The 28000-nt window shown below is 48.2% G+C and overlaps 1 protein-coding gene across 2 annotated transcripts; it reads left to right on the forward strand.

Moving 5' to 3' along the window:
* The first annotated feature begins 1 nt into the window (after window position 1).
* Window positions 2-28000, forward strand: si:dkey-246i14.3 (ephrin A4). Of its 2 annotated transcripts, XM_062565596.1 has the most exons (6): window positions 2-677; window positions 17379-17677; window positions 20628-20696; window positions 25654-25677; window positions 25759-25788; window positions 26183-28000. In XM_062565596.1, exons 1-6 carry the CDS (start codon window positions 565-567, stop codon window positions 26269-26271), a joined length of 624 nt encoding a protein of 207 aa, XP_062421580.1. In that variant the 5' UTR covers window positions 2-564; the 3' UTR covers window positions 26272-28000. The 2 variants fall into 2 exon arrangements, with proteins under 2 accessions (XP_062421580.1, XP_062421581.1); XM_062565597.1 differs by lacking the exon at window positions 25654-25677 and having other exon boundaries at window positions 13-677; window positions 26183-27999.

Here is a 28000-nt window from a genome sequence, read left to right on the forward strand (position 1 = left end):
GACCACACCCTTGTCCTCTGATTGGTCCCAAGTTCTCCCGGCACCACCCTCAGCTCAGCGGATCCGCCCTTTGGACGCAGCTCAGCCTGTTGCTGCCAAACCAGCTGGCACTTTGGATTGATATCCTCGTTCTTGCACTCGAAACACTGACCTTTAAACTCAGGTTTAGTAGATTTTTTTTTATTTATTACTTTTCAAAAAAAAAAAAAAAAAAAAAAAAAAAGAAATCCAGAGTCCAACACCACCATGCGGACCAACTCGGAGACTCTCTCAAGTGGAACTCCTGCCTGTAGAAGTTCACACCTCCAACTTTGCAGCCTGTGATTTGACCTGTTTTTTTTGGATTGACTTTAAATCACTTCACCTTTAATGCATCATGCGAAGCTACAGCCGCGCATGACTTAAGACGTTTGTTCATGAGTATTAGATAGCTTTTTTTTTTAAATATATTTTTCCACCCCTGCCTCACCTGATTGTCACGCCACTCCCGGGCCGTTGCAGAGCCCTCTCCGCGGGGACCCCCGCCCACCCCACCCACCCACCCACCTACGGCGGTCGGTCAGGATGGGGACGCCGGCAGCGCTGCCCGTGTGGAAAGCCGCGATTTTCTTCTTTAACCTCATCTCCGCCGCTGTGGCCAAACGGCACGTCGTGTATTGGAATTCTACGAACGCGAGGTGAGCCAACGGGTCGCTTAATGACGCTCACCTGCCGACAACCTACCTGCGAACCTGGTGTTTTCAGTTGAAGTTTTAAAGAAATAAAGGGGGTGAAGCTGCAAGAATGTGCTTCCTTTTGGAGAGCACGCGTAGCCGGTTGGAACCTGCGCTGCGTTGCTATATTGCGCAACGACCACAGTAATTCCGACTAAGTGAGTCAGACTTGAGAGTCAAAAGTGTTTTTCTGAAGAGTGAGTTTGAGCTGGCGTGATTTTAGCTGAAGCCTGCACGCGCCCCCACAGGTAGGCCTTGGACAGGTATTTTCGTTCAACGAGGATCCCTGAGTGGCCTGATCTCCGCTTCTTTCACAGACCGCTGTCTTTATCATAATGACTACACTCTGAAGCTGGCTTTCACCTCCCTGCTGATGCCAGAAGGGGTTTCTTCGTAAAGTGCACGTTTTTAAACAGTGTCCTAGAAAGCAGTCTGAGCACACGGGTGTATATTAAAGTCTAAAGTGCCGCCGTGATTCAGCAAATACCTGGTTGTGTGTGTGTGTGTGTGTGTGTGTTTCTGTGTAAGCGCGTTGATTGGGGCCATTAGCCAGGCAGTTAGGCTCACCTGCTGATCCAGGTGTTCCAGTCTACAGCTAATTGAAGGGTTGGGAGACCTGCGGGGCCAGTAGGACTACTGCCCGAAACAACACCGCCTGCTGATTTTTAGAGGCGCTCGCTCGCAGCCGGGCCCAATTTACCCCCCCCCCCCCCAAAAAAAAACCCTGTTTCAGACGAATCACCTTTTTTTTTTTTTTGGTCAACAGCCCGTGGCCACCGAGCCACTCTGTCAATGACGCTTTAGTCTTGTTTTACATGTTGCGGGGGCACCAATGTACAGAGATAAAACTCCCGGGACAAATTAATCCCCCCCCCAACCCCCCCAGGGCTCCTTTGTCAGATCTGCCGGACTCGTCCTCTTGGGGTTGTATCCGGTGCGTCCGAGCGGGTAACAAACGCCCGCCTTTTTAATGGGGGTCCAACAGAAACGTGTCGGGGAGTAACACAGAGGATTAAGAAGCACCTTCGTGTTCCCGAGGGATTCAGGAATGAACGCTCGCAGTCGTCTGCGGCGGCGGGGGCCACACAGTTGGCTGCAACGCCACCCAATCACAATGCCATCAGCGTCATGGCGGAGGGTGACCCACTGTGGCAGAGAATCGTTCTCATCAGCAGCACCACCCAATCACAAAGCTATCAGCAGCCTCCATGTTGCACCCGGTCCAGAATCCCATGGGTTTTTTACCGCTAGGGCTCTTTTTTTTTTTTCCTTTTTCTTTTCCTTCATTCCTCTCCTCTCTCACTCTTCATTACCTCCCTTGTTACATCCCACTCTCCTTTTCCTTTGTCTGTACCCACCCCACTCCCCCCGCCCCTCCGCCTCGTGCGTTTACACCCTTTATCTCTCACGACTCCCTCCTGTCCAGTGATGGATATTGGCGGTGCGATTAGTTGAGCCTCAGTCATTTTCCCCATACCATATTTTCGATTAGAAGCCAGCCAGCTAGGTTGTCCTGAGGCCTGTAAATGTAGCGCAGGAGGGGAGGGGAGGGGGGGGGGGCGGCTTTTATCGGCACAGCGCTCCACTGCAGAATTCAGTTTTGCAATTCCATTTTTTTTTTTTTTTTAAAGCTGCTCCAATTTGTATTCTTGCATCAACAACGGATCGTATTACAATGCCTCATGTTGTTTTAAGCATGAAGCCACGTGAGCAACCGATATATATATTATATATATAAATATCATATCTCAAGTGTAATCTGCCGTTGGAAATTCCTTGTTCCCGCCATCTCTGCCACTGGTACTAAACAGAGAGACGGCACCTCTTTAATAAGGATGACAGAAGACATTCTCCGGCCTTCACCTCTCATTCGACATCCAGATTTATGGTTTTAATGAAGGAGGGCAGTGAAGTGGAGACTGAAGGGCCTTGTCGCGCCGCTCTTCGCCGGCTAATATGTCTGTAACAAAGGCTCGGCCGAGCACTTATTAAACGGGCACACGTTTAGCACCCTCCGGATTGAAAAATGGAGCTTTGAAATGGAAGTGAGGGAGCGACCGCTGGGTCAGCGTCAAACCCCGTGGAATCGGGATCTCTGTCTCATCGAGGGGCTCGAGGGGCTCGATTTTAGCCTTTTTATGATTTCAGGAACAGCGTTTTGTCCGTTTTCTAACGGCGTTTTCTCCAAAGCAATAGTTCCTTATTACAGTGGAAATGTTTTTGTTTTTTTTCACATCCCGGAGTAGTCAGGTTAGTGAAATATTAAAAGCCGGAGTGTGTGCTGAGCAGCGAGCTCAGACTGGTTCATTGGTACGTTCGGCTCCTCCTCTGAGCCGTGTTGTGCTTCATAACCTGTTTGGCGAAATAAGTTGACCGGCCTATTTGCTGATAGAGGGTTGTCTGCTTCTTGTGCTACATTCTTCCTCCGAAATTCCCTCTGAATGTGTCAGCTCAGTTTGATTGAATCCTCCATTTTTGTTGTTGCTTAAACCAAGCTTTTGCCATCTATACAATTTGCTTATACGTCTGTAACAAGAATAAATGTTACCCAAACCTACATGAGCCATTCCTCTGTCCTACGCCTTTTGCTATTGCTTTCCCTCATATCCAACCACGTAGGCGGCCAACTTGTTTCAACAGTTCCCCCCTGGATTAAAGCTCCAAACTGTTGTTTGCAGGCTCCTCTTTGCAGAGGGGCAGATTATCTGTATATAAAATACACATCGTCTATAGTCTATTTTTTTAAACCTGTTTTCAAACCTTTTTTTTAAATCTTAAACTGAGAAACTCAATGGGTCTGTGGAAAACCATTTCTTACTTGTTTCCCTGTCTCTTGGTGACATTGGAACTCACTCACTCACAGGTTTGGACACCGACTTTAAAGCATTTACAGTACAGCAACACCACGGCCCTCTGTCTCTCCCTCTCGTTCTCACTCTCTCTTCTGACAAAAACCTCCGCTCCAGCTCCAAGCCAGTCAAGCATGTTTAAACTGTGCATGAGGAGATGAATATTTGTATTGGTTTTCTGTATCTTTATTGAAAGGAGCCCTCATAAGTCTTCCGTGTAATCTCTGCTCTGTTTATGCATCATTTCCCTTTTGTGTGCACTCATGAATGATCTAGTTTAAATACCAAAGTAAATCACATTCTGCATGCCATACCTTCACACTCTCTCACACACACACACACACACACACACGGGCGAGCAGACACACATATGCAGGGTACAGTAAAGTGAAAAACAGTGTTGTGATCGTGTCTTGTCAGAGGAGATGATTGCACTTTTACCACCAATTCATTTACTTTGCATTATTTCCTTGCCCGCCAATGTATCTTCCACCTGTGTGTGTGTGTGTGTGTGTGTGTGTGTGTGTGTGTGTGTGTGTGCATGCAGATGGGTGCATTTCTCATACTACGTGCTATCTCTCCTCACCGTGTCTGTCTCTGCCCTAATCTCCGTCTTCCCCTGGTAAATGATTAACATGGAGAACCTGGCTGAACTGTAATCAACAAACCCACAGTGAGGTAATTACCACTCTATTCCCTGTCCTGCTAACAAAGCAATCTCTCTCTCTCTCTCTCTCTCTCTCCTTCTCTTCCCCCCTTCTGCTCATCTGTCATCCAACTGTATCAATGTCTCTCCCTCCTTCTCTGCGTCAATTGCCATTGTCTCGCTCGCCGCTGTGCCGTGCTTTGTGCAGATCCAGGGATTGTGTAGCTGCCTTATCTGTGTGCTGTAAATGTGCGTTTGTTCGGGGCGTTGAGTGTGTGTGTTATCCGGAAGGCAAACCGGGCATGTGTACGCTCGAGCTGCTCCTTCTTCTTCTTCTTCTTCTTCTTCTTCTCTGAGCCAGCGATGGCAGTGATTCTGGTGAAGTGGACGCCTGTGAATTGACATTCGGCGACATTGAAGTTCATCTCAGTGGAACAATAGTGGTTTGTGTGTGTGTGTGTGTGTGACAATTTGGCCATGACCTGCTGCTTAGTGTAGAGGGGAACTTTTCATTTCCTCAAGAAGAGATGAGAGTGTGACAAATTTCCGTTCTGGAAAAAAAACAAAACGCCCCCGAGGTGCACCAGGATGCCGACCTCTAATGAAACGCACACCGGTTTCTTGATTCCTGCTCACAGCGCGTAGTGAAAGTGGCTTTGACTGGGGGGGGAAAAAAAACTCTGGTCGGTGGGAACATTTACCGAGCGCTGCGCCGGCCTCTCGTCTAAACAGCTCGTTGTTTTGTTTCCACTCGTTAGTTGACTTTAGGTGTGACTGAATGATACGGGGGAGAGGCGTGATATTGCCTCTGGATTCTTTTAAAGGCGGGGCGTGCACATAGAATACTGTGTTCAACCACGTCTTTCGCTCTCTCTCCAGGCCCCATTTTGTAAAGCATCACAGGTGTTGCTTTACAGATATACGTGACTGCTATCTGTGTGAAATCGGTAATCTCCCATTTAGTCTAATATTATGCCCAAAAGAGAAACCAACATAAAAGTTTTGCGGGGAGCATCATCTTTGCGACTGAATTGAAAGCAGAGATATGCACACATGCACACATGCACGCGGGAAGATTTAAGCACACTGTGTTGAAAATGAGGTTCAGGCGGAGGCCCGGCGCCGAGGACGTCCGTGTTGAAATGGATCAGATGGTCACAGTGCAGCTCGGAGCCGTCGGAGCACCTGCATGAAAGAGCCGCCGCTCTCTGCTCCTGGTCAATCGATACCAATTTAACACCCAGATATTATCACCCCGGCTCCTCGCATTATCGCCCCACTGCATATGGACCCATCTCGTTCCCAATTTCTCCCCCCCCCCCCCCCCGCCCCCCCGAGCTGCCACCCCCCGTTTTCGCTCCGTGCCCACATGCATCAACATTAGGTCGCATTAAGCCGTGATAAGTTGGATTGTCGGAATGCGTCCGAGTGGCGTGGACCAGCTGGGGAGCGGAGTTGGGTCCAGTGTCGTCTGGCGCTCGGGCTGGCAGGACCCGGCTGTGGCACAAAATGGCTGCTGTGAGTGTGTGGAGGGGAAGCTTCTGGTGCTTAAGGGTTGTTGGTGAGCGCCGGTGGGGGGGTGGGGGTGGGGGTGCGCATTCATTCACGGTGCACAATGAGCTGGCATTGTTGAACGTGTCGGACCAACCGGGTCTTTTTTTTTTTTTTTTTTGGACGTACAAAACTGCAATTAAATTCTAGCGTGAGAATATGTGATTCTCAAAATGTGGGAAACGCTATCGACTTAAGCTCGACCCGAAAATAGCACATTCTGCTGGTTTAGCCAATAAGTTGGATGAAATTCTCTCTCTCTCTCTCTCTCTCTCTCACACACATGTGCACAGACACACTCTCAAGTACATACAACCTCACACAATGTTCTGCACTCGGCTCAGAAATTCTGCCAAAAGGCATCCTGGGAATTCCCAGAGACAGAAATTGAATTAGTATTGACCCGGGCAGAGCAAGGTCCTCGCTGCCAGGAGGACATGAGACATGTTTGCCATCCTACCTCATGTCTTCAAAGCTGCTCAAGTCGCTCCGAAAGCCTTTTTGCTGCCTGCGTTCCTCTATCGCAGAGAACGTGTACCGATGTGAAGATCTGAGTGTCCTAGTGTGGGTCCAGTCATTCGCAGCCAGGAAGAACTTCTGTTTTACAGTGTCACGGATTATTGTTGTAAGTCGCAGAGTTGGAGGCACAGTTTTGGGGGTGTGCGTGCGAGTGGTGTACTTGGATGTATGTTTTAGATGGAGAGCTGCGAGCCTCAAACGGTGCAGTTTGTCACTTAGTTTTTTCAAGATTGTTCCTATGTAGTTTTATTTTATTGTATAGCGTGTGTATAGTTTATAATGATAATGTGAGTTGGTATTCTGCTTTGGGGGGGGAAAAAAAAAACAAGATTAAAAAGTTTTATTACGATCAAATCGTACAAACTCTACTACTGTTATTACAGAAAATAGAAGCCTCCCTTTTGACAGCAAAAAGCAGTGAATACATTATGAGAGTTCTATTCATTCTGATAGGTGTCGCTCTCTATTGATGAGTATTTCCCTTCCCTGACTGAGATGCTGGGCATCCAGAGGCCACAGAGGAGCGCTATGAGCGCCTTTCTTCACACCAGAACCAGAACTTTATGGGATAATAAACCTGCGAGAACCGCTCAACGGCGACTTGATCTCGCCATAACAAAAGACTCTTATATGAAAGTACTCAAAGGGGTTGTTTTGTGTGTATTTACGGTGGTGTATAACTTTGTATGAAACCGACTCATGATACCGCTTATCAGAGTTACCTTCTCATGAAAAGGGCTTCAAGTAACACTTCTGTAATGCTATGGTTTCTAAAGAAAACCCCTTTTTAATCCAGCGCTTAAAAATGCATGTCCAGAGGAGATGGATCACATGACATGTGGGCAGATATTTTGGATGTTTTTGTGTTGAGAGACTTTTCCACCGTGGAACAAAAGCTAACATCATTTTGCCGTTGAAGTATGGCACCACAGCCTGTTTTCCGTGCCCCTGCAATGTGAAACACGCGCACACACACATTCCTCCTCTTGTTTCTTTTTGGGCTGGTTTGCACTGACCACATGCGCACACACACACACATGTGCACGCACACCACAAATGAACATACACAATCCCTCTCTGCTTCCTTTTCCTCGTTGGCCCCAAGAGATTGTAAAAACATTAGACCTGCAGTGGAGGCAGCGAGGGGTGGCGGACGCGTTAAGGAGAGGATGGTGGGGAAAGAGTCAACAGATTTCAACTCCCAAAACAGCTCAGGAAGCCCCCCCCCCCCCCCCCACCCCCACCCCGTCACCCCCTAGGGATGGAAGGATGAGGTGAGAGGGAGAGAGGGAGAGGGAAGAAAGGATGTCAGCAGGAATTACTATCACTGTCACTAGCAGGCGAGAGGAGCAGCTCCTTCCCACTCGCTTCCCCGCCTGCCGTAACACACACACACACACACACTCTGTGACTCAGGCTGGTGTACAGGTGTGGTACCGAGTCACATAGCACCATCGCTCTTCCTGCATGCACACTCCCACACGGCGACTCTCTGACTCTGGGGAGGGCCAGAGTAGGAATCTCACCCCATTTAGGGGTGTGTGTGTGTGTTTTTGACTAAGCATATTGTGTTTGAGATACGTGATGATACATTTCAGTAGAGATAGCGAGCAGAGATTACCTGAGCGTAAAAGGACCGAATGTGAATGGAATGTATTGTATGCTTATTCAAACGTGCCTGCACCCAGACTGTTCCAGGTTTGTGTACGATGTGTGTGTGTGTGTGTGCGCGCCAGCATATTTGGATGTGTTATTTTTACAGCTATAACCACATGATCTCTGGGTGTGCAGTAATGCGCAGCTTGATCCCTGTCTCTTGATACGCTGTGCTGTTTTTTTTTCTCGGTCTGCTTCCTTGTCCTCTTTTTCTGCCTTTTACTTCCTCCTTTCTGTTTTTTGTCTCAACATTTTCTTCTAATCAAATCTTTTATAAGTTGAAGGAATGTGGATTTTTTTCTTTTTCTTTAAGAGTTGGTACTTTGACCTCCCTGCAGCTTGATGAGTGCAGCATGGAGCGTTTATTGCATCTACTACACTGGCAGGCAGCTGACATGTCGGCATGCCGTGGAAGTACTGCACAAACCGGGAACACACATTTTGCCACAAAGAAAATGTGTTTTTTTTGTTGTTTTTTTTCTTTCATGTAAATTTCCATTTATTGATGAATTGCTATCCATCCCTGCCCAAAAAGCCCGTTTTGTTATGTTCATCGGAAATGATCAGATGGCAGTAATTCACAGTCCGAGAGCATCGTAGTGTCGCCAATGTTGTGCTGAATGGAAGAGGGGGAAATAGCCTTGTCCCAAATCTCCATAGCCGTGGCCTTGTAGCAGGAGAACTCATGAATCTCATTGCTCTCCTATTCAGCCGAAAATGGAGTTCCTGGTCGGAGCGCGCCTCTCAAAACACTGGAGCAGAAGCTGCGTGTTTAGGATTGTGGAATTAATCGGCGTGTTCTTCCAAAAGGCACCCGGTGACAAATGCATAGTCATGAAAGTCCGAAAAAAAAAAACTTACTCACTGCTTTTGTTCGTTTTAAAGAGGTTCCCTGATGGGTTTTCTTTCAGAGCGGGAAATGTTTTCGGACTGGTTTTGTTCTTCATCGGACGTCGATGTATCAATATATCTGTGGTTTTTGCTTACTTTGCTTAGTTGGTTTACAGCAGACTTTACTGTTAATACGTTGGAAAAAAAACCCCACTCCCCTGCACTGTACACTACTGTGTGTCAATCTTGTACTTTTGGGTCATTGCGGTTCAGTACTCAAAGTACAGACCAGTCATTTTTAATCCCAAATTAATCAGTTAATCCCACTCCAGCTTCAGGCTGTTGTTGCAACTATGTCAGACCCGCCGTCTGCACCTCTCCTCTTGACCCTCACTACTTCCTTCCCCAGCGCTCCGAAATCCAGCCCCCCCCACACCCCCCCCCCGTTCCCTGTTATTGTGTCTAAACCACTCATCAGTGTTGTGGAACTCAACTGGCCTTTCTAAGAAACCCACTGGCATCCGGCCTTGAGGCAGATAAAGGCATCCAGTCCTATCGACTCAAGTGAAAATGAATTTAATTTCCCACACTGCACAGCAATGGATACGCTAATGTACCAGAGCTAAATATGCTGGATTTACTTTACTTTAAATAACTCGAACCTTAAAGCCAAATGGATGGATATTGTGAAAATGTCTCTACTGTTTTTTGTTTTTTTTCTGGGCACTCACTTTTTAGCTGATTGGTGTTAGACATCAGTGTCCTACCTCTGGTTGGTGTGTGAGAGAGAGAGGGGGGGGTAGGCGGGCGGGTGTGTGGCTGTGCGTGACTAGAACAGGACAAAGCTGGCTGCCTTGAGGGGGAGTACGGGGGGGGGACCTTCCATTCCCCCGATGCGTTGAGCGATATGAATCTTAACCGTTGTGACGGAGAAAGATGGAGAGGGAGAGAGTAGCATGGATCGGCTGCGGGGGGGGGGCAGTTCAGGCTCCTGGGATTCCAAAGCAGTGACCGTGAAAGTGCTTAGATAAACAGAGAAAAAGACGACTGGAGGAGGGAGGGAGGGAGGGAGGGGGGGGGTGAAATTGTGGTGGAAGAGGCAACGGAGGGGAGAGGAGGACGTGAAGGTGTAGGATTCGCTGACAGGGGGAGGGAGGAAATGAGACCTGCTGAAGATGGGGTGAGAGAAAGCAGATGGGAGTGAAAACCGAGTTTACAGAAGTTTTTCAAAATAAGTTCACCAGGAGTCGGCAGGACGGAGAGCGGCCGTGGGACTCTATTTACTCGCTTTTCTCTTGTGCCTCTCCGATCTCTTCTCCTCTCCTCTGGTTTAAATTATTCAGGCCGGTGGGCCAAGCTTTCCTTGGGTGTCTTAACTGTGTGTGTGTGTGTGTCGGGCTGACTGAAGGGCAGCTCCAGCCCTCCATTCGCCAGCTAACAAGCAGCAGGTAATCCGACACGGAGGCGCTGCACACCTGGGATAAATGGCTTGTTGCCTCTCCAGCGCTGACCTTCACTTTTGGGGAGAGAGACAAAATGCCGAGTGCGAGAGAAGGGAAAGAAAGGAAAGTGTCTACGGCATCAAAAGTGTGACCCACTTAGTAAAGGATGGATTCTCAAAGCCGCCGCTGATTTATTGGCCGAGTGCGTTTGCCTTCGCAAAGAGTGCATCTAGTAATGTGTGTGTGTGTGTGTGTGTGTGTGTGTTTAGGGCCGTTGCTCCCACTTAGACAGGTGGGGCCTCCTGAAAGACCTGAGACATTAGTGTTGTTAGGTATAGTTTTTCATTTATTTATTTTTAAGAAATCAAGGCTTATACAAAAAAACTGTTCATTATGTGCCCTGTGGCTTCTACAAAGAGGGGTTGTGTTTGAATGCCGATCAACGCAGCCGAAATGTCCAAAGTGGTCAAATCCTATTTGCTGAAATGGGTGAAAAAAACAAGAGTGACGGGGAAACGAGAAAATCCAAACTCCCCAAAACATTCGTACGCAGACAAAACCAGGACACGGGGCCGTTTTTATTAACGATTAATGCGATCAAGGAGTTTTTTTTATTTAAGCTTTAAACCTCCACATCTAGCCAGTGGCTCTCATATATTTCTTAAATCAATAGGGGAAAAAAAGATGGTCCTGTTCAGCCCTCAGCCGTACATCACCTGCCCCGTTGGCATGAACCCAACATCGACCAAGTGTGTATTTTTTATTTATTTTTTACTCCAAAGTTAACATTTATTTGACAACACCCCTCATGCTCTGACACCGTGTGCAAAGCCGAAGGGCCCCAAACACATGAGATAAATGATGTCTTTTTACACTAGATTTCATAAATGGTTTGAACCATGGCTGTCGGTGTCCACCCAACGCTGCCACTGTCTTCCTCGCCGCCTTTCCGTCGGTGTCTGAGCGGTGAGGTACTGAAGCTATATCGGGCGTTTATTCATCGGAGCCTGGCACCTGTACAGTTCAGCCCTGTATTTACACTGCAGCTCCATTTAGACCGGAGGAACATGGAGAGCCCTCATTACTCTGAGGTTTAGGCCGTCCGACAGTGGGATGCAGGAAAAAAAAAAAAAAAAAAAGGAAGACAACGGATGGAGCAAAGTATGCACGGGTGGGGCATTGGTTTGGCACGAAACCCCAGCTCCGGATTGGTTGTTGTCCCGGGCAACGGCACGTCTGACCTTATTTACCCCGCCCTCGCCGCACGAGCACGCCGCTCTCGCTTCTTTTTTTTTTTTTTTGCCGCGCGCTTTCCTCCTCGCTCTTCCCGCCTCGAGAGCTGAAAACCCTTCTTCTCGTGCCCTTATTTGTCCCCTCGCCCTCCTCCTCCTCCTCCTCCTCCTCCTCACAAGCAGCCACTTTCAGGCGGAGCAGGTGAGCGAGAGAAACCCCTCCGAACTCTAGCAGCCGCCGGTGTGCTCAGGGGGGGCGACGTTTTCCGGGGTGTTTTGGGTCAAAGGGCGAAAAAGGAAAAATGGGCCGTAGACTTGGAGACGTCCCTCTTGTCCATTCATATTGAGGATAGTAGTTTCATCCCTCCAGGACCTTTTAGGATCAGACCAAACGCATTGAGAGCGGAGCCCGTGAATGACAGGGCTCTGTCACGATGGGGGGACGGGGGGGGGGGGGGGGGATGGTTTCCGTAGACCTGCAGCCGTATCAAAACCCTTTTTTTCCTACGGATGGACCAAATCAAGCAATTCTCCTCCGCTCTGACGGCCGTCACCATACATGCCGACGTGCTGCTGAGTCTCCCGAAATGGACACGCATACACCCACAGAGGAGGGCCTGTGCTGTAACAGGCAGAACATAGGGTCGGCCTTTTATACCTGGAGGTTGAGTCGCCCCCCCCCCCCCCCCCTCCCCGGGCCTGAAGCAGCGGGTGTGCATGTTTGTGGAGGGCACGAGGCAGCCTGCTGATCCGCACGGTCTGAATGCCCCCCCCCGGTCGCTTTAATGGAGCCTGCCAGGCAAGAAAAAGGTGCAACCAATCACTTCATCCAGGCAACACACACACACACACACACCAAATTCATATTGAGATATGGTGCTCGGCAATGTGTTTGCTGGGCTCTTATCCTGCTAGCCTCATGGGGTCAAAAGCTTTACGCTCGTCTACTGGCATGGGGCTTACCCCCCCCCGGTACATGTAAAGCAAAAGCCAGCAAGATATCCGTGCATGTTATCGCTGCATCATGTGTGCATGCTCAGAACTTGCACGTAGAGAAGAAAAAAAACACACACACACACCTACGTCAGTGGGGGCGAGCGAGGGGTAGAAAAGGGGCGGGAAGTTCACACGCCGACTACATTAGGCCCGATTAGGAGGCCATAGCAAAGGGTCTGGGGGTAGCAGGAAGATCTACTTCCTGCTGACCTTGAAGGGAACGTCCGCATGCACTCTCATGGGCACGCCAAACAGGAAAGCGTGGAAGCGGCTTGTTCCCCTTACGTCCCCCTCCCCTCTCGGTGAGGAGCCGTCCAGCGCCGCCTTCGGCCAGTTTGATGATACTGTGAGGCGCAGTCTGCAGAGCGTCAGGGGTGATGAGGTTGTAGGGGTAGGGGTGGGGGGGGGGGATTTTTCTGCCAGCAGGGATGGCAGGGAGGGAGGAGGGGGTCCAGATGGTCGGAGGTGGGGGGTGAAGTCCTTGTTTGTGTGCACGTTGAGGGTAAGCACCAGGTTAGACACAACATTGGTGTTTAGGCTCTGGACACAGCAGGGCTTTGTGTGGGAGTGGAGGGGGGGGGCACAGCTTAAGGAGGGCAGAGGAGGGGGGGGGGTGGGTTGTCCTGATTTTGCTCTGTTTTACATCAACACAGGGAGGAAATGGTAAACAAAGGATCCTCTGAGAAGGTGCAGTAGAACGTAGAGGAGATCTGAGCCGTGGGTGAAGCACTTCAGGTGTATGTGGTTCCTTTTCTTCCTCTGAAGGGAGCGTAGCCTGTGGAGCACGAGGTCACTCACGGAGGCTTTGTAGACATCAAGAGAGAAGGTTCCCTCTTTAGTTCTGCCTCGTTACCGGTTTCCTCCTGTACTGTCTTTGGGCTCTTTTTGTCATAAACTTCTTTCATACTTTACATCAATTACTCCCCGAAACTACAGCATTGGTTGTTTTTTTTTAGTTTTCTTTGGAAGTTTGGTGTTCATTCAACTAAATGTGTTGTATAGGTGTAAATTCAGAATTCAGGTCAAAATCAGACTTGCGTTGCGATATGTTTTCATGTAGTTCTTTTCTATTTAATTACCCAATCCCACCAGAACGTAGCCCAGCTGTAATCATTTGTAGGTCTCCACAAAACGTTCCATTGGATTTTTGATTATTGCAAAATAGTCTCTGTGGTGAACACAATTCATGAATAACACATCTTCTCGATGTGTACACCATGAAGCTTTGAAGGTGGAGTCTTAATTACCCAGATGTGAAACTGTGGTCCATCCACTTTTGTTTTTTTTTAATGCCGTAGACCAAGACGGTAAGATCTCTGAAGTTTGTTATCCGCAGACTTTATTTCTGGCATAAAACCGCTCACAAAACTTTGAGACAAAACAAGTTGAAACGCATCATTTCCGACACATTTTTGTGGATTCTGGGACTCCTTCCTGCAGCGTTCGATTTGAATACAGAGGTTAGTCAGCAGCGTAACAAAACTTCACCACAATAGGACTCAATGTGAAAATTCTAGGTTGTGTGACTAGTCCATGCTGACTAAACCCAACCGCGACACCCAGAAAACCAAAGCAAGTAGTCTGTCAAAGTGGTCGTTGTTTTACTCTATGTGATCTGTCAACACCTCCCATAAATTCCCCTCACATCTGATATGAACTAAAAAAAAAAAAATACAGTTTCACAAAAGTTTCTTTTCTTCGAACTGGAGGCTGAAGCTGCGTCATGCGATGCACAGTGACCACCAAGCCATTCGCTCTCCCGTCGTCACGACAACAAAGCTGTGGGCTCGTAGTTGTTGCCGCAACTATCCCAAAGTGTTTACTGTAGATTATATATATATATATATATATAATTAGTTTAATTGGAATGCAAGGTGCAGTGTGAGCATGTCATTAGCATTTTCATTGTAGTGGAGCATTAGAACCCAGCGTGTTTGTGTGCGCTACATGCGTTGAGTGCCTTTGTGTATTCAGCGTGTGTAGTACGCAGCTGCCCTGCGTGTTGGAGTATCTGCTCTGTATTCCTGGAGCCGTGCTGTGGGATTGTTGCTCCTTTAATTATTCTCTCATATTAAAGGATCAAAGGTCTCTGCCACAGTCAACCCTCTGCATTTAATTATAGCTGCACACACACACACACACGCTTCTGTGTGCACACACTTAGACATGGACACACTTTGGGAGGACATCAATTGTGTGCAATTTTGGACTTTAAACGTGAGTGCTTACAATCATAAAAGGGTTAAATGTTGTGTGATTGGACTTCATCAACCGAGAGCCCCCCTCCTCAGAAGGGTGTCACCGATCACCCTGTGGCATGAGGAAGGGAGCATGTTTTATTCTCCCCGAGTACTTTCATGTCTGTGCGTGCACACTTGCGCCAACGCGTGCCCAGACGCACGAGTGTGCGTGCGCCTCCTGTGTCTTTGCCCTCTTGTCCTTTTTCCGCGCCATCGCTGGACCAAACCGATCCTCAACCTCCCGCTTCCAGAGGCTTCTCCTGCGGAGGGGGCTCCTCCAGCGCTGCACCCATGATGCCACTGTGCTGTCACCGCTCTGCTGCCTGGTGGCTGGCAAGAGAGGGGAGGGGGAGGGGGGGGGGGGGGGCTCTAGGTGTAATTATGGCGTATCCGAGCCTACCGTAGCACGAGAGACGGGAGCGGATAGAAAGCGGGCTGACAGTTTGACATCAGCAGCGCGCACGTCTCTGTAATTGCTGGTGTGCATATGTTGGGGGCCAAGGTTTGATGCTCGTGTGAGGAAGACGGGGCGATGTAGGATAGAGAGGAGTCCGAAAGACACGAGGGAGAGCCGGGATGCAGCCTCTGAAGCATTGGGGGGGGGGGGGTGCACTACATCCAAAGTGGGGAAATTGAGGAGACAAATGAGCAGGAGGAGGAGGAGGAGGAATGCAGAAGATCAGGCTGCACAGACTCAGGTGAATGACATGTGTAACATGGGGGGGGGGGTCTATTGTTACATATACATCGCCTATACGCACTTCCACATCTGGTGCAGCTAAGTAAACATATATCTGCCTCAATGAGGCCTCAAATACCTCAGGTAGAGAAGAGTAAACAGGCCTGTGTGTGTGTGTGTGTGTGTTTGCTTACACTGCTTTATCTGCTTTTGTGTTCCCTCAACCAGACAATCAAGTTCCTTTTTTTTGTTTGCGCCTGTAATTAGCACGTACAGGTAATGGAGCTATCGAGACGTGGACACACACACACAGGCACACAATAGCAGAGGGGGGATACCGATTGCCGGAGGGTGTGTGTGTGTGTGTGCGTCCTGAGCGAGGGAGTCCGGATCGATGGTGTCCTGTCACGTTGATAGATCGCCAATTGCGTGCGCCGGGTATTGAGCAGGAAGCAGCTTTTGGCGAGACCTGTCTCCCCGGGTGTCACCTGCATCCCCCCACGATTCACACACTCGTGTTGCTCCATTATCGCGCGCTCAGAGAGACCCGCCACGTCTCCCACATGTGAGCAGAAAAACTCTCCAAACTACGGTACTGTTATCATTTCTGGTCTCGCCGCTCCATCCGCCTTCAACACCTCGCACTGACTTGCTGGACCATTTCAGTCTCTTCCTGTCACCTCTTATCGGTTTTCCTTTGACCGGTTTGGTCTCCCCTCTTCCTTTTTTTCTGCATTGAATCCTCTTTTCATGTGTGCTTTGTGTCCCCTTCTTTGTACGCCTACTTAGCTTAAGACCACAATTCCTCCCCTCCACATTCCGCGATCTATTTTTTTCTTCCTCCCATGTTCCCCCTCACTGAGTCCCAGCACTCCCTTCCTCTCTCCTCCGCTCTGTCACCCCTCTAAGAAGGCTCCCACCGATGGACCTGAACCGTCTGCCCGAACCAAATTCTGCCCCTCATTCTGTCGTCCTGCCCTCCATGTGAAGAGGAGCCCAATTAACGTCCGTCTCCTCTCCTCCTTCCCCTCTGTGTGTGTGTGTGTGTCTGCACTCAGACTCTCTGGGGTCGCTAATTAAAAGGCTTTACTTTCTTTCAAATCCACTCAACCACTTCTTCCTTTTTTTTTTTTTTTCACCTGTTCTTCCTCGTCTTTTTTTTGGCCCTAACCCGTCTCAAGCAGCTCTCTTGTCGTCTTGTAGTCTTTCCATCCGTCTTCCTCTGGGTCTGGTCTCGCGTCACCTAATCACTCACATTCCTCCCCTCCATTTGTCACACATTTCTCTCCTCGTGTATTGTCTCCTCCTTTTTTGTCTTTTCATGCCGTGGTAACCCCCCCCCCACCACCCTTACTTTGTCCTACATGGGTTTCCCTCCATCTCTTTGACATCTTCTCTTCTCCCACATGAGCTTGTACACGGGTAGCTCCTTATGCTGCGGCTGACGGGGAGAATCTACAGTCTTGAAGGAGCGTGCATTATGCAGCGCTCCCTGTTCTAATGATGCTGTCTTGTCCACAGCTCGTGGTGGTTGTTGTTCTGCCTTAAAGCCGGTCAACCTTGACAGAATACGGGGGCCGTGCTCGCCCATGCACGTCTGCATAAGTTCTCCATGTGCGCACTGTGTGTATTTTGGGGAGTGGGAAGTTTATTTCACACTGAGCACCCCTCAGTGGTCTCAATTAGCGAGTGAAGGATCGTTCTTTTCCCGCTCGACACCGCTCCCTCGCTGGTCCGGAGGTAAAATGAACTCCTTTCATTGATGAATATCCAATTGTAAAACCTTCTTTTTAAGAGCCGCACAACTTTGCTGCGTAATTGTTCTGTTAAATATTGATGACCTATCCGTCTGCTGTAACTATCGGTTCCTTCAAGGCACAAAGGCATTATGGAATACCTGCCACCTGCCACCTGTCTCCTTCCCCTCTCGCCGTTCAATCGCCACCTCTCACTCCCCTTCAGTCCCGCCATTGTTACGCATAACGCTTTCACGTTGTTGTCGTCCTCCCCCCCCCCCCCCCCAGGTTAACGGCGGGAGACCTGTCCGTCCAGGTGAATCTGAATGACTACCTGGACATTTATTGCCCCCACTACTCGGCCGAGGGGGCCCAGGGCCTCGGGCAGCCGGAGACGCTGGCCCTCTACCTGGTGGGGGAGGCCTCCTTCCAGGGCTGCGTGGAGACGAGAGGGGCCATCAAGAGGTGGGAGTGCAACGCCCCCCACGCGGCGTTCGGACCCGTGCGCTTCTCCGAGAAGATCCAAAGATTCACCCCCTTCTCGCTGGGGTTCGAGTTCCTGCCGGGGCGCCACTACTACTACAGCTGTGAGTAGCGGATGTGTGTCCGTCTTTTTTTCTCCCGTTGGCTGTGGAACAATGTGAAGGATCTGTGAACTGTGTCTGGGAAATAGCCCTAGTTTTGGAACAATATAAAACGCCAAAGTCACATACTTTTTAGGGTGACTGTTATGTTAAAAAAAAAATAAGGTAAAGTGTTCCAAAGGAGCTGAAAAGACTACTTCAAGTCGTTGAATTAGGAGGTTAAAGAGCCTAAATAATAAAGTGCATGTTTTTTCTGCCATGTTTCTACAGTCTCCCAAAACAGATCAACTAAATACGGGCTCTAGATGGAACCTTTTTTACATTTTCAAATTTTTTTTGTTGGCCACACTGATTCTTCTCCCCAATCTTCACACAGGAGAAGTTTCTGCAACTTCATTGCTTTAACTTTCCCGTCCTATTCTCCTGTCATATCTTTTAACGGTACTGGGGTTCAACACGTGGTTGAAGAGTTTCCTTTTTGCGAAGGCCGAATCCTGCTTTTTCTATTTCTAATTGGAAAAATCGTTGACGTAAACATTTGTTGTTGTTTTTTACACTCTGAGCAGACACCTGTTATTTTTTTTGGTGGGGGGGGGGGGGGGGGGTAAGGAAGCGAGGAAGCTCTGCATGTTGACACAATTAAAAGTTTGCCTGTGTTTTACGAGGCTACGAGCGCCAGCAGGCTGCAGCTTGTCGCGTTCATGTTTCCATAAGTTCACGCTGCACGACAATGATTTGATGTGTTCGTAAACCTGTTGGCTGTTTTTTCAAATTTTAGTTACGACGTCAGATTTTCTTTTATAGTACTACGTTTGTTCCCCTCACTCACTCACTTCAAACCACAGGAGGGAGGGAGGGAGGGAGGGATTTTTTACAAATTCGAGGAGAAGGACATAAAACCAGGCAGTGGTTGGAAGGGTGACAACAAAGGGACTGCAAAATGTAAGCGGGAACACATGGAGATCAATATAGGGGGGGTGGGGGGGGGGGGGCAGACAGAGGTAGAGAAGCGTGGAGGAGTGACAGTAGGAGAGAGGGAGCAAAAGATGGACACAGTCTGACCGTACGGGAAGGGGGGGGGGCAGATGAGAGGAATCCACATTGGGGAGAGAAAGGGGGAGGGGGGGGGGGGGGGCAACAAAAGAAACGCAGAAAAGGGATGGATGAGTCGAAGAGAGAATCTTTACATAAATTACTGTTGCGGTTGGAGGGACAATGGAGCATTGTGGGTGCATGAGAGAGTGCTTCCACACACACACACACACACACACACACACACACACACACACACACACACACATGTGTATATATGTACACACTGGGCTATTGTGGTTGTTCAGGCCCGTTTAGAGAAAAGTAACAATGCCCCCCCCCCGCTCCGGACACATCGGGGCTCAGAGCGATTTTGTGTGTTTTTGTCCACATCAAAGACGAGGCGTAAACTTGGTCCAAATGCCGCAGCACCGGAGACAGAATAATGGCATTAGCCCGGGAGAGCAGCACAATGGCATTAGAAACACTAATGGCATTAGATGGCTCCGTCTGAGCCGGGGCTCAGGCCCCCGCAGACACCGTCCACCCACTGTCCACCCACCGTCTCCGCTTGACCCGCTGACTGGCTCACGTGTCTCGAACGCCACAAACGGGAAACGCCTCGATGTCCGACCGTGGGACAGTTTCCGAGGGGACAGTCCGGGGGGACAGTCCGGGGGGGGGGGACCCCCCTACAGCCGAGGGATGCAGTAGTGATCAGTCAGGGGCACTTCAATACGGAGCCACACAATGTTGAGATTGCAATAAATATTGAGTTAATAAATAGTAGTTTGAGGAAACTAATCGTCCCCGAGGACATGTTTTTAAAGAATTACAAGAATACCAGCAGCAAGTTTTAAAAATGAAAAATATTTTTCTGATGTAAAAACAGTGTTTTTGAGTTTTATTTATTTGCACATGATGAAATAAATTCACACTGTAGAAAGAGGCATAAAGCCACAACCTAAATAGTTAAATATTAAAATATGATAGAGAACATGACATGCATCACCTATGTTTACCTGAAATAGTTTTACGAGATGGCAAAAAAAGAGTGTAACAGTGTACATGTGTACTCATGAGAAAAAGCAAAAAACAGGAATACATGGAAAATAATACAAAACCATTACAGAGCAGCAATAACATGTTTTTTTTTAACACCATTTTGTCTCTTCATTCTCACTGTATTTGCTCCACAGACTGTGATTATCAATCGACGTTCCCCGTTGGTTTGTGACCTGCGTGTGACGACTTGCGCTGTTCTTTTCGAAATGTTCCACATTTGCTGTTTAGAAATCTGAGCCGAGTGGCCCTTATAACGACTCCCCATCTTACCAGTGATACAGAGTGGGACAGAGTGTAAGCGATCGCGTGGTGGGTCCCTGTTGAGTTCGCCGCTGTTTGTGAATAAACGTAAAGCCGTTTAAGTGCATTTTCCAGACTGGATTGTTTTTGTAGGAGAGCTGCTAAACGGACAGTTATTACAGGGCAGGTTTTCCTATTTCCCCCCCCATGAGACCCGCATGAGACCCGCGATCAGCACTGATGTCTGAGCCGTACAAACGTTCTGCTCTCAGTAGTGCGTGTTTTTGTTTTTATTTCGTTGTGGACAGGAAGAGACGTTGGATTCTTTTTTTTTTTTATATTCGTACATGGTGTGATCTGTTGATGAGGTAGAAACGAGGGAGAAAAAAAAACACATTCCCCCACTGCTCCTTTTTTAGATTTTCTTGTCATAAATATTCTTCAAAAGTACCGAGGGGAGTTCTCAAAGGACTCGTTTGATGGGCCCATTTCGCCCAGCGCGTACCAGCGTCTCCTTTTTATTTGACACGTTTTGACTAAGCTCCTGTTGGGTTTAATGGGCAAGCAGCAGACCTCCCTCTCAATCCCGCCCTGTGTCTCTTCGTGCTTCTTCCAGCTCTACCCGCCGACGAGGGGCCTCCTCTGCCATGTATGAAGTTGCGTGTCACCGTGTGCTGCGAGACCAGTGAGTACCTTCCTCTTTGTAAACCACTACTCCCAGGGCATGGTATTGCTCTCTCTCCCCCCCCCCTCTCTCCTTCCCCATTTTCATAAAGGAAGCTAAATCCATCTTCAGAATCTTGCGTCATCTTTAACCTTGTGAGATTAGGTCTGCTCCACTCTCCCCTCCACGTTGGCTGTTAAACCTAATTGGATTGGGTTTTCTTCTTCTTTTTTTTACGCATTAGTTCCCTCTCTTCTCTCTCTCTCTCTCTCCCTCTCGTTGTCTCCCTCGCTCTCCCACTCTCCATCTCGGTGTCCCAGTGTGAATTCCCAGAGTTGATCTAATCCAGAGAGCGCCTCGAGTAATGTTAGTCTTCCAGTCCAGTGAGCTGCCCATTCCGGTTGGGAATGTTGCCCAGTCACTGTGGGAATCCCTGTACAGTTGTGTGTGTGTGTGTGAGAGAGTGAGCATTTCTACGCGTATGATTGCGCGTGTGTGTGTGTGTGTGTGTGTCCCATCATATGCTGGTCTGGGTCGTCTGTCCCAGTTCCCATCCCAGTGCTATCTGCAGGGGGCTTGTCGTGCTGCCCAGGCTGAACCAACACACATTTTTTTTCCAGGAAAGCTGGTTGTGTGTGTGTGTGTGTGTGTGTGTGAGACCTATTCACTTCATTTCTCTGTGTCGTTTAACGAACACCTCCCCACCGCACCGCCCTCCTCACGTGTAAAGGAAAGAAATGTTGGAATCAGGCATTAAAGGAGCCCCCTTCATCTCAAATGCCTTCAGCGTTCCACAGTCGCTTCCTGAAGGCTGATCACTTAAAAATGTTGATCACCCTGCCGTTATTATTTAGAAATACTTCTTCTCTTTGTGAGAAAATGCCAATGTGGACCTTCTGACAGTATTCCCCAATCAGTCACCTGGACTATGCGCGCACACACACACACACACACACACACACACACACACACACACACACACACACACACACACACTTGACTTTAGCGTTGCAGCCCACCACTTTACATCAGAAAGGCTTTCTCCGAGCGGGATCCACATGCTGACACCTGCTGTTTCCTTTCCTCACTCTCCCTCTCATCCTGTTCCTTAACCAAAACTAATCCCGACTAAATGTCAGGATCCCCCCCTCGTTGTCTTCAACTCCCCTCGCGCTTTCTTTCTAGTCTTCTGTCATTCCTGAAGTGGCACTAATCCTCCCCTTCTCTCTGTCTCCTCCGCTCTTCCTCCTCCCTTCCTCGTTTTTTTATGATCTTTCGCTACTGGAGCAAAACTAATCTAGACGCCCTCCCTCCCCCCTCCGCCTCACACCCCACGGCAGTCCCTCACACTCCTTCCTCCTTTCCCTTTGACTCCGCCCCCGCCCAATCCCTCCTCCACCTTTCCCCGTGCCTTCTCCGCATCTACCGAGCTGGCCCTCTCCTCCATCTCTGTCGCGCGCATGCTGTGCGGCTCGTGCGTCGGGATGAGAACACACGAGGCCGGAGAGAGCCGAGCCAACGAGATGGATGAGGAGGGGGATGGAGGAGAGTTGGAGGGTCTCTCTCTCTCTCTCTCTCTGACTGTCCATTAGCGGCGGTTTACCACAGCTGTTGTTGTGTTGTTCCCTGTGGTAACACCTCACATACCCTCTGGTTGCTTCCTGCTCAGGTTGCCTTTTATCTGACAGGTAGCATGGCAGCAGGGGTGTGTGTGTGTGTGTGTGTGTGTGTGGCCCTCGGTGATGGCAGCCTCTCGTCCTTCAGCTACATCTTATCTCGCATCTGAACTTCAAACTGTGCACCTCCCCACCGCCCCTTGTCTCCCGAAACTTTTTCCCTTTGCTAAAAAGGATGCAATTAAATGGTATCTCCACGTGGGGATGCCCTGTTGTGGGTGCTTTGAATTAATTACCAGCAACTACACACACACACACACACACACACACACCTGCCTCACACTGGTGTAAAGGACTGAGTGATGGCGGCGAGGGGGTCCGTCGGGCACGCCGTCCTTGCTCCAAGGTCAGCCACCACTGGCCAATCCCTCGGCCTCCTCTCCCGTGTGCAGATGTGTGTGTGTTTTAATGCCTTAATTTAACCCAAGAACACCAGAGAGCAGGCAGGACAGTGTTCAGCTCCTAATGGCGTCCCAGCGTGTCCTTGCAGCCGTGCAAAGCAGGATTTTGGAGACGTTTGTGTGTTCATATGAACGCGACGCTGTCACGAGTCAGGACAGACAGACAAAAAAGGGCTTGAGCCTCTGTTGCATCAGAAAAATAGGCTTTGAATTGTCATCAGCACAAAAAAAAAAAAAAACGCCCTGCAGCCGTCCACTGCATCTCGACTCGCTTCGCCTCTCGCTCCATACTTACCTTTTTTTTTTTTTCTTCCTTCTCGCAGCAACTTCTCCCTAAAAGTGCGGCTGTCGTCCCCTCGTCGCTCCGCCTCGCTCGCTTCTCCCTTGTTTTCGCCGTCCCGCTGTGAGGAACCATTACAGACCAACTTCCCTCTCTGCCTCTAATTGATTCCCCCGTTCTATCTCCGTCCCTCTCCTCGTTTCTATCGTCGTCCCGCTGTGAGCAGTCCATTGCATTCATTTCAGTTTGAAGGGCTTCACCATTTTCCGCTTTTTTTTTTTTACTTGAGCGCCCTCCCTTAACCCCCCCCCCCCTTCTTCCTCAAATACCTTTGTACCCTCTGAACTCAATACACACAAGGACACAATACGAACATGCACGTGCGCGCACACACACACACGCGCACGCTCGCCCAGCCGCGCTCTCTCAAATCCCCCAAATGTCACTTTAACCGCTTTCGTCAATTTGCTTTTTGTGCTTTGCGTTTTCCTGTCAATTGCATTTCTTAAAAAAAAAAAAACATTTTGATCAGCAAAGCGCTAAGTCGGGGCTAGTTAGCGCTTTGCTATCGCGTGTGTGAAATGGCGGCATAAGAGGAAAGGTGGGATGGTGGAACAGTGCCTGTCTTTGCAGGGGCTCTGCTTACTGGGGACACGCACACACACACATGCACACACACACATGCGCACAACATGGTTCTAACTGCAGTGCAGATACGGCACCGCTCTCGCAGTCACGCGACCACGGACGCCATTTTGTGGCGCAGTTCACCAGGACGGAAATGATGATGTTGACGCAAACTCTTTGTCCTCAGTGGTCTTTTTTTTTGGTCCAAATGATTTGATTACAGACCAATCAAAACACGCGTTTCACACTCAGGCGAGTAAACACGAGGCATTTTAGTGCGGTGTGACGATACGAGCACACGTACGCTCGCACAAACACACGCACACACACACACCAGCGCGGTAACTGCTGCTTTTCTGCATGCGTTTTTTCCTCTTCCCAAGTAAATTATAGCTTTTGGTTTTAAAATATTATTATTTTTATTGCCACTTTTACGGCATCCAAAATATCCACAATATCCAAAAAGAAACGGGGTGGGGGGTTAATCAATTTATTTTAAATGTATTTTTATGTAAAATAAAAAACATACACTGCTGATTAACGCAAACTACTACTCATTAATATTCTTTCATTGTTAAATTGCAAAAAACATGGGTTAATTTCATTTTTGTTAAAAAATGAAATTAATGTTTTTCATACTATTTTGCTCTCACACACCAGCACTATTTAAAACCCCGAAATGTTTGCTTTGATTTCCAGCCTACAAACACACACACACACACACACACACACACACCGGCTCAGTCACAGGCCCCCCCGACCCAGCACGCCATTTAATGCTTGGTTAACCCCTAGACGGCCGTTAGTTGTACCCGACCTGGGAGCAACTCAGTGTCTCGTGTGTGTCGGAGCGACATGTTGCCACGGAGACCCGTAGGTGTACGGGACAAACGACAGTAAGCCCCTCGTTAATAAACCCCTTTCTCCCTGTGTGTGTCAAGAAGAGGAGCTCAGTCCCGTTTCATCTCCCCTAATCAGAGGGATGTGGAGAGGTGGCAGTTTTCCTGGAGATATCAATATGTACTCTCTCTGTGTGTGTGTGTGTGTGTGTGTGTGTGTGTGTGTGTGTGTGTGTGTGTGTGTGTGTGTGTGTGTGTGTGTGTGTGTGTGTGTGTGTGTGTGTGTGTGTGTGTGTGTGTGTGTGTGTGTGTGTGTGTGTGTGTGTGTGTGTGTGTGTGTGTGTGTGTGTGTGTGTGTGTGTGTGTGTGTGTGTGTGTGTGTGTGCGTGTGTGCGTGTGTGAGAGGTTGCAATGTCAAAGGTGCGTTCAAGGCCGTATCGATTTAATAACTGCTGCAATTGTGCAGCCTCATCCCCTGACCTTTCTCTCTGACTGACGTTGCGCGCCGTATCCTCTTTTTTAATTTTTTTTTATTCTCACCACCTGGATGTTTTTTTTTTTTTTATATCCCCCTTCTCCTCACCCGCTCTCCCACCCCTCCCAGTCCCTTCATCCCAGCCACCCTTCCCTCCATTATTTCCTTTTAGTCCGCCCCCCTGCTGAGAAAGTGACGTCCAGACACAAACACCCCCTCCACCCTCCTCCCCCTCCTGTCCCCCTGTCCCCCCTCATTCTGTCCCTCCATTTTCTCGGTGTCTGACCTTGTTTCCATCTTGCCAACGTCCTTTTTTTTTCCACCATACTTTCTCACTTGGATCTGCCCCGCTCTCCCTTTCATCTCCTGTCCACTTCATGGTTTCGCTGTCATTTGGCATTTTCGGGGGGGGGGGGCTTCTCCCCTTTTTTTCATTTCCTGTATAATCTCAATCATTCTTACTCCTGCTTATTTGCATAACACTATCTTTTTCCTGTTGCCATGCTCTCTCTCTCTCTCTCTCGCGCTTTTTTTATGCGACCTTTAAGGGAATTTGCATAGGGGACATATTTAGGGATTCTCAGCGAGTCAGTACTCATTTTTCACGGCGTAGGGCTTTGAGTAACGGTTAATGCCTTCCCTTGGTCGTTTGTCTGTTTCTGGCTCCTTTTTTGTTCCAGAAAGCAGTATCTTTATTGAGAAAGGTAAGCACACGAAAAACGACTAATCAGCAACTTGTTCCTTGGCCTCAACTTTAACTGCTGCATCTTTTCTGTCCCCTTCAGCGGAAGCCGAGGGTTCACAACAAAGACAAGGTGAGAATTTCACCCAATTCATTCGTAGACACGGGCTTGTCTTGTGTCCTGTGCTATGTGTTTTCAGTGGCCCGATTTGATTTATAGCAAGATCGCAGCACATCGTGTGACCACATGAGCGGGAGACGCTCCACGAAGATCTCCTCGCAAATGAATAAAAGTTAGAAGCTCCACATAAAATGTGGTAGTTGAAAATAGTCAGTGTTCATGGGTGACGGATCAATAAGGCTTGCGCTCTGCGTTCATACCAAGGACCTTCTAGAAGATGACGTCCCACCATTGTCTTTAACGTGTTTTATGTGTTGTGACCTTATGGTTTAAATAACTATGCTCAAGCTGTTGGGAAAAAATGGCGCAGGCTAAAAGTTTGATCAAGTCTCTTCGTCTTCTCCAGAAACCGTTGTTGGAAGCAGAGGCTCTTCCCTGAGGACGTCTTCACCTCCACTCCTCCTCTCCCTCGTCCTCTTACTGATGACCACCTGACTCCCTCATCCATCCTCAAGGCGGGCCCCTCGCCGATGTCTCCCCCCAAGTCGGAAGATTGTTGTATTTTATTTTTCCCCCCCCACAATGCCGCCTTCGCTCGGACGATGAATGACGCGACTCAATCAACGCTAAGCACCCGCCAGCCGGTGTCACCGCGCGGCTGGTCTACTTGTGACAGAGTTACTCGGGGAACCAACACGCTGAATGATTCTTCTCATTTTTTTTGTTGTTGTTCTCCTTTGCAGCAGTGAGCGCTAACACAGAATGCGACACGCAGAGCTGGTCCGAGTCGTTTGAGTCATCGTCGACTCTGAAGCCAGAAGAACTACGAGTCTGCCAGGAAACACTTTTTTCTCACTTTTTTTATCGCCGCTTCTCATTTTGTTTACTTTGTACTTTTTTATTTTTGTGTACAAACGGGGCCACACACACACACACACACACACACACACTTAAGCTCCTGCACTGAGGGGTTCAGGTTGGAGGTCGGTCAGCTTTATTTCTCCACACGGTGATTCACGAAAAACTGAAATGGTTCCGGCTGCATCTGGTTCAAAATAGTTTTTAACTAATTAGATTTGGTAAATAAAGGTGTTTTTTAGTGGCAATTTGGGATTATTCTGGAATCGGCAAACAGGGCTGCTGCGCCCCCTACTGGGATTAAGCGGGTTGAACTGGCGTTGGACTGCGTTGGCCATGGACTGGACACAAGCTATAGACGTAGTGGTGTATGTGGTAATGGGACCCTGGACAGAGTTTGTCCCACCTCCCCGGAACCCCCCCCTGTTACCTCAACATCCTTCTCTCTACAGAACAGAGGGGGTTATGGGTAAATGGAGAGTACCGGCTGGCCTCGCTCCAATGAGGAGGCTAATTGGTGACCAACCAAGCTTTACACTCGTTTTGTTGGTGGTGGTTGTTTTTTACACAGATCCTTGATTTATGGGTTTTACTGTATAGTTAATATATTCTGCAAAAATAAGATGTATTAACTATATAATTTAACATTTTAGTCAGAGCGGATATTTAAATGAAAAGACAAACAATGATTAATATTGTGGACGTGCATGCATTTACTGGTGTTTTCGGTTTTCTATGCTACAATGTAGTTCGACCAATTCAATTTGAGGATTTTTGCCAAACTTCTTTTATTTAAAGGAAGTCAAATTGACTCGCATAGATTAGAAAATATAACAAGATAACAATTTATTTGATTGAAATTCAAAATCGTATCGATGTTTTTTTTTTTAATTCAACAAAAGTCGTATATTTAAAAAAATATTTCTCCACAGATTGAGTGACTTAAGCTCTGCAAATCTATAGTTTAATTGTTCCATTTATTAAACAATTTATTCGATCTTAAAAATACTACATTGTTAGCACTTAATATATTTGTCCTTTTGCTGTAAATAACACCAGTCATGCTATTTTTATTTTTTTTACGTCATGTTTTTTTACGTTTATTTCCTAAATGGGGGATGAAACCAATGTTTGAAGATAAAAAAGAATTTGCTGATGTAGACATTTTGTGTTGAACTAGGAATTTGTTTTTATTTCTTTACGTGTGTGTAACGTATTTTGCATTCACATTTTAGTGAAGAATGTAGCTTCTTCTGTGAAGAGCCAACTGCAATTTGAGCCCTTTTTTGTATGTGGCAACACAACAAAAATAAACACGATTGCATTCAATCGCTTAGAGTCTATTGTCATTTAACTTTTTAAAATA

This window comes from Pungitius pungitius, chromosome 11 (assembly GCF_949316345.1).
Source record: "Pungitius pungitius chromosome 11, fPunPun2.1, whole genome shotgun sequence".
NCBI classification, from domain to species: Eukaryota; Metazoa; Chordata; class Actinopteri; order Perciformes; family Gasterosteidae; genus Pungitius; species Pungitius pungitius.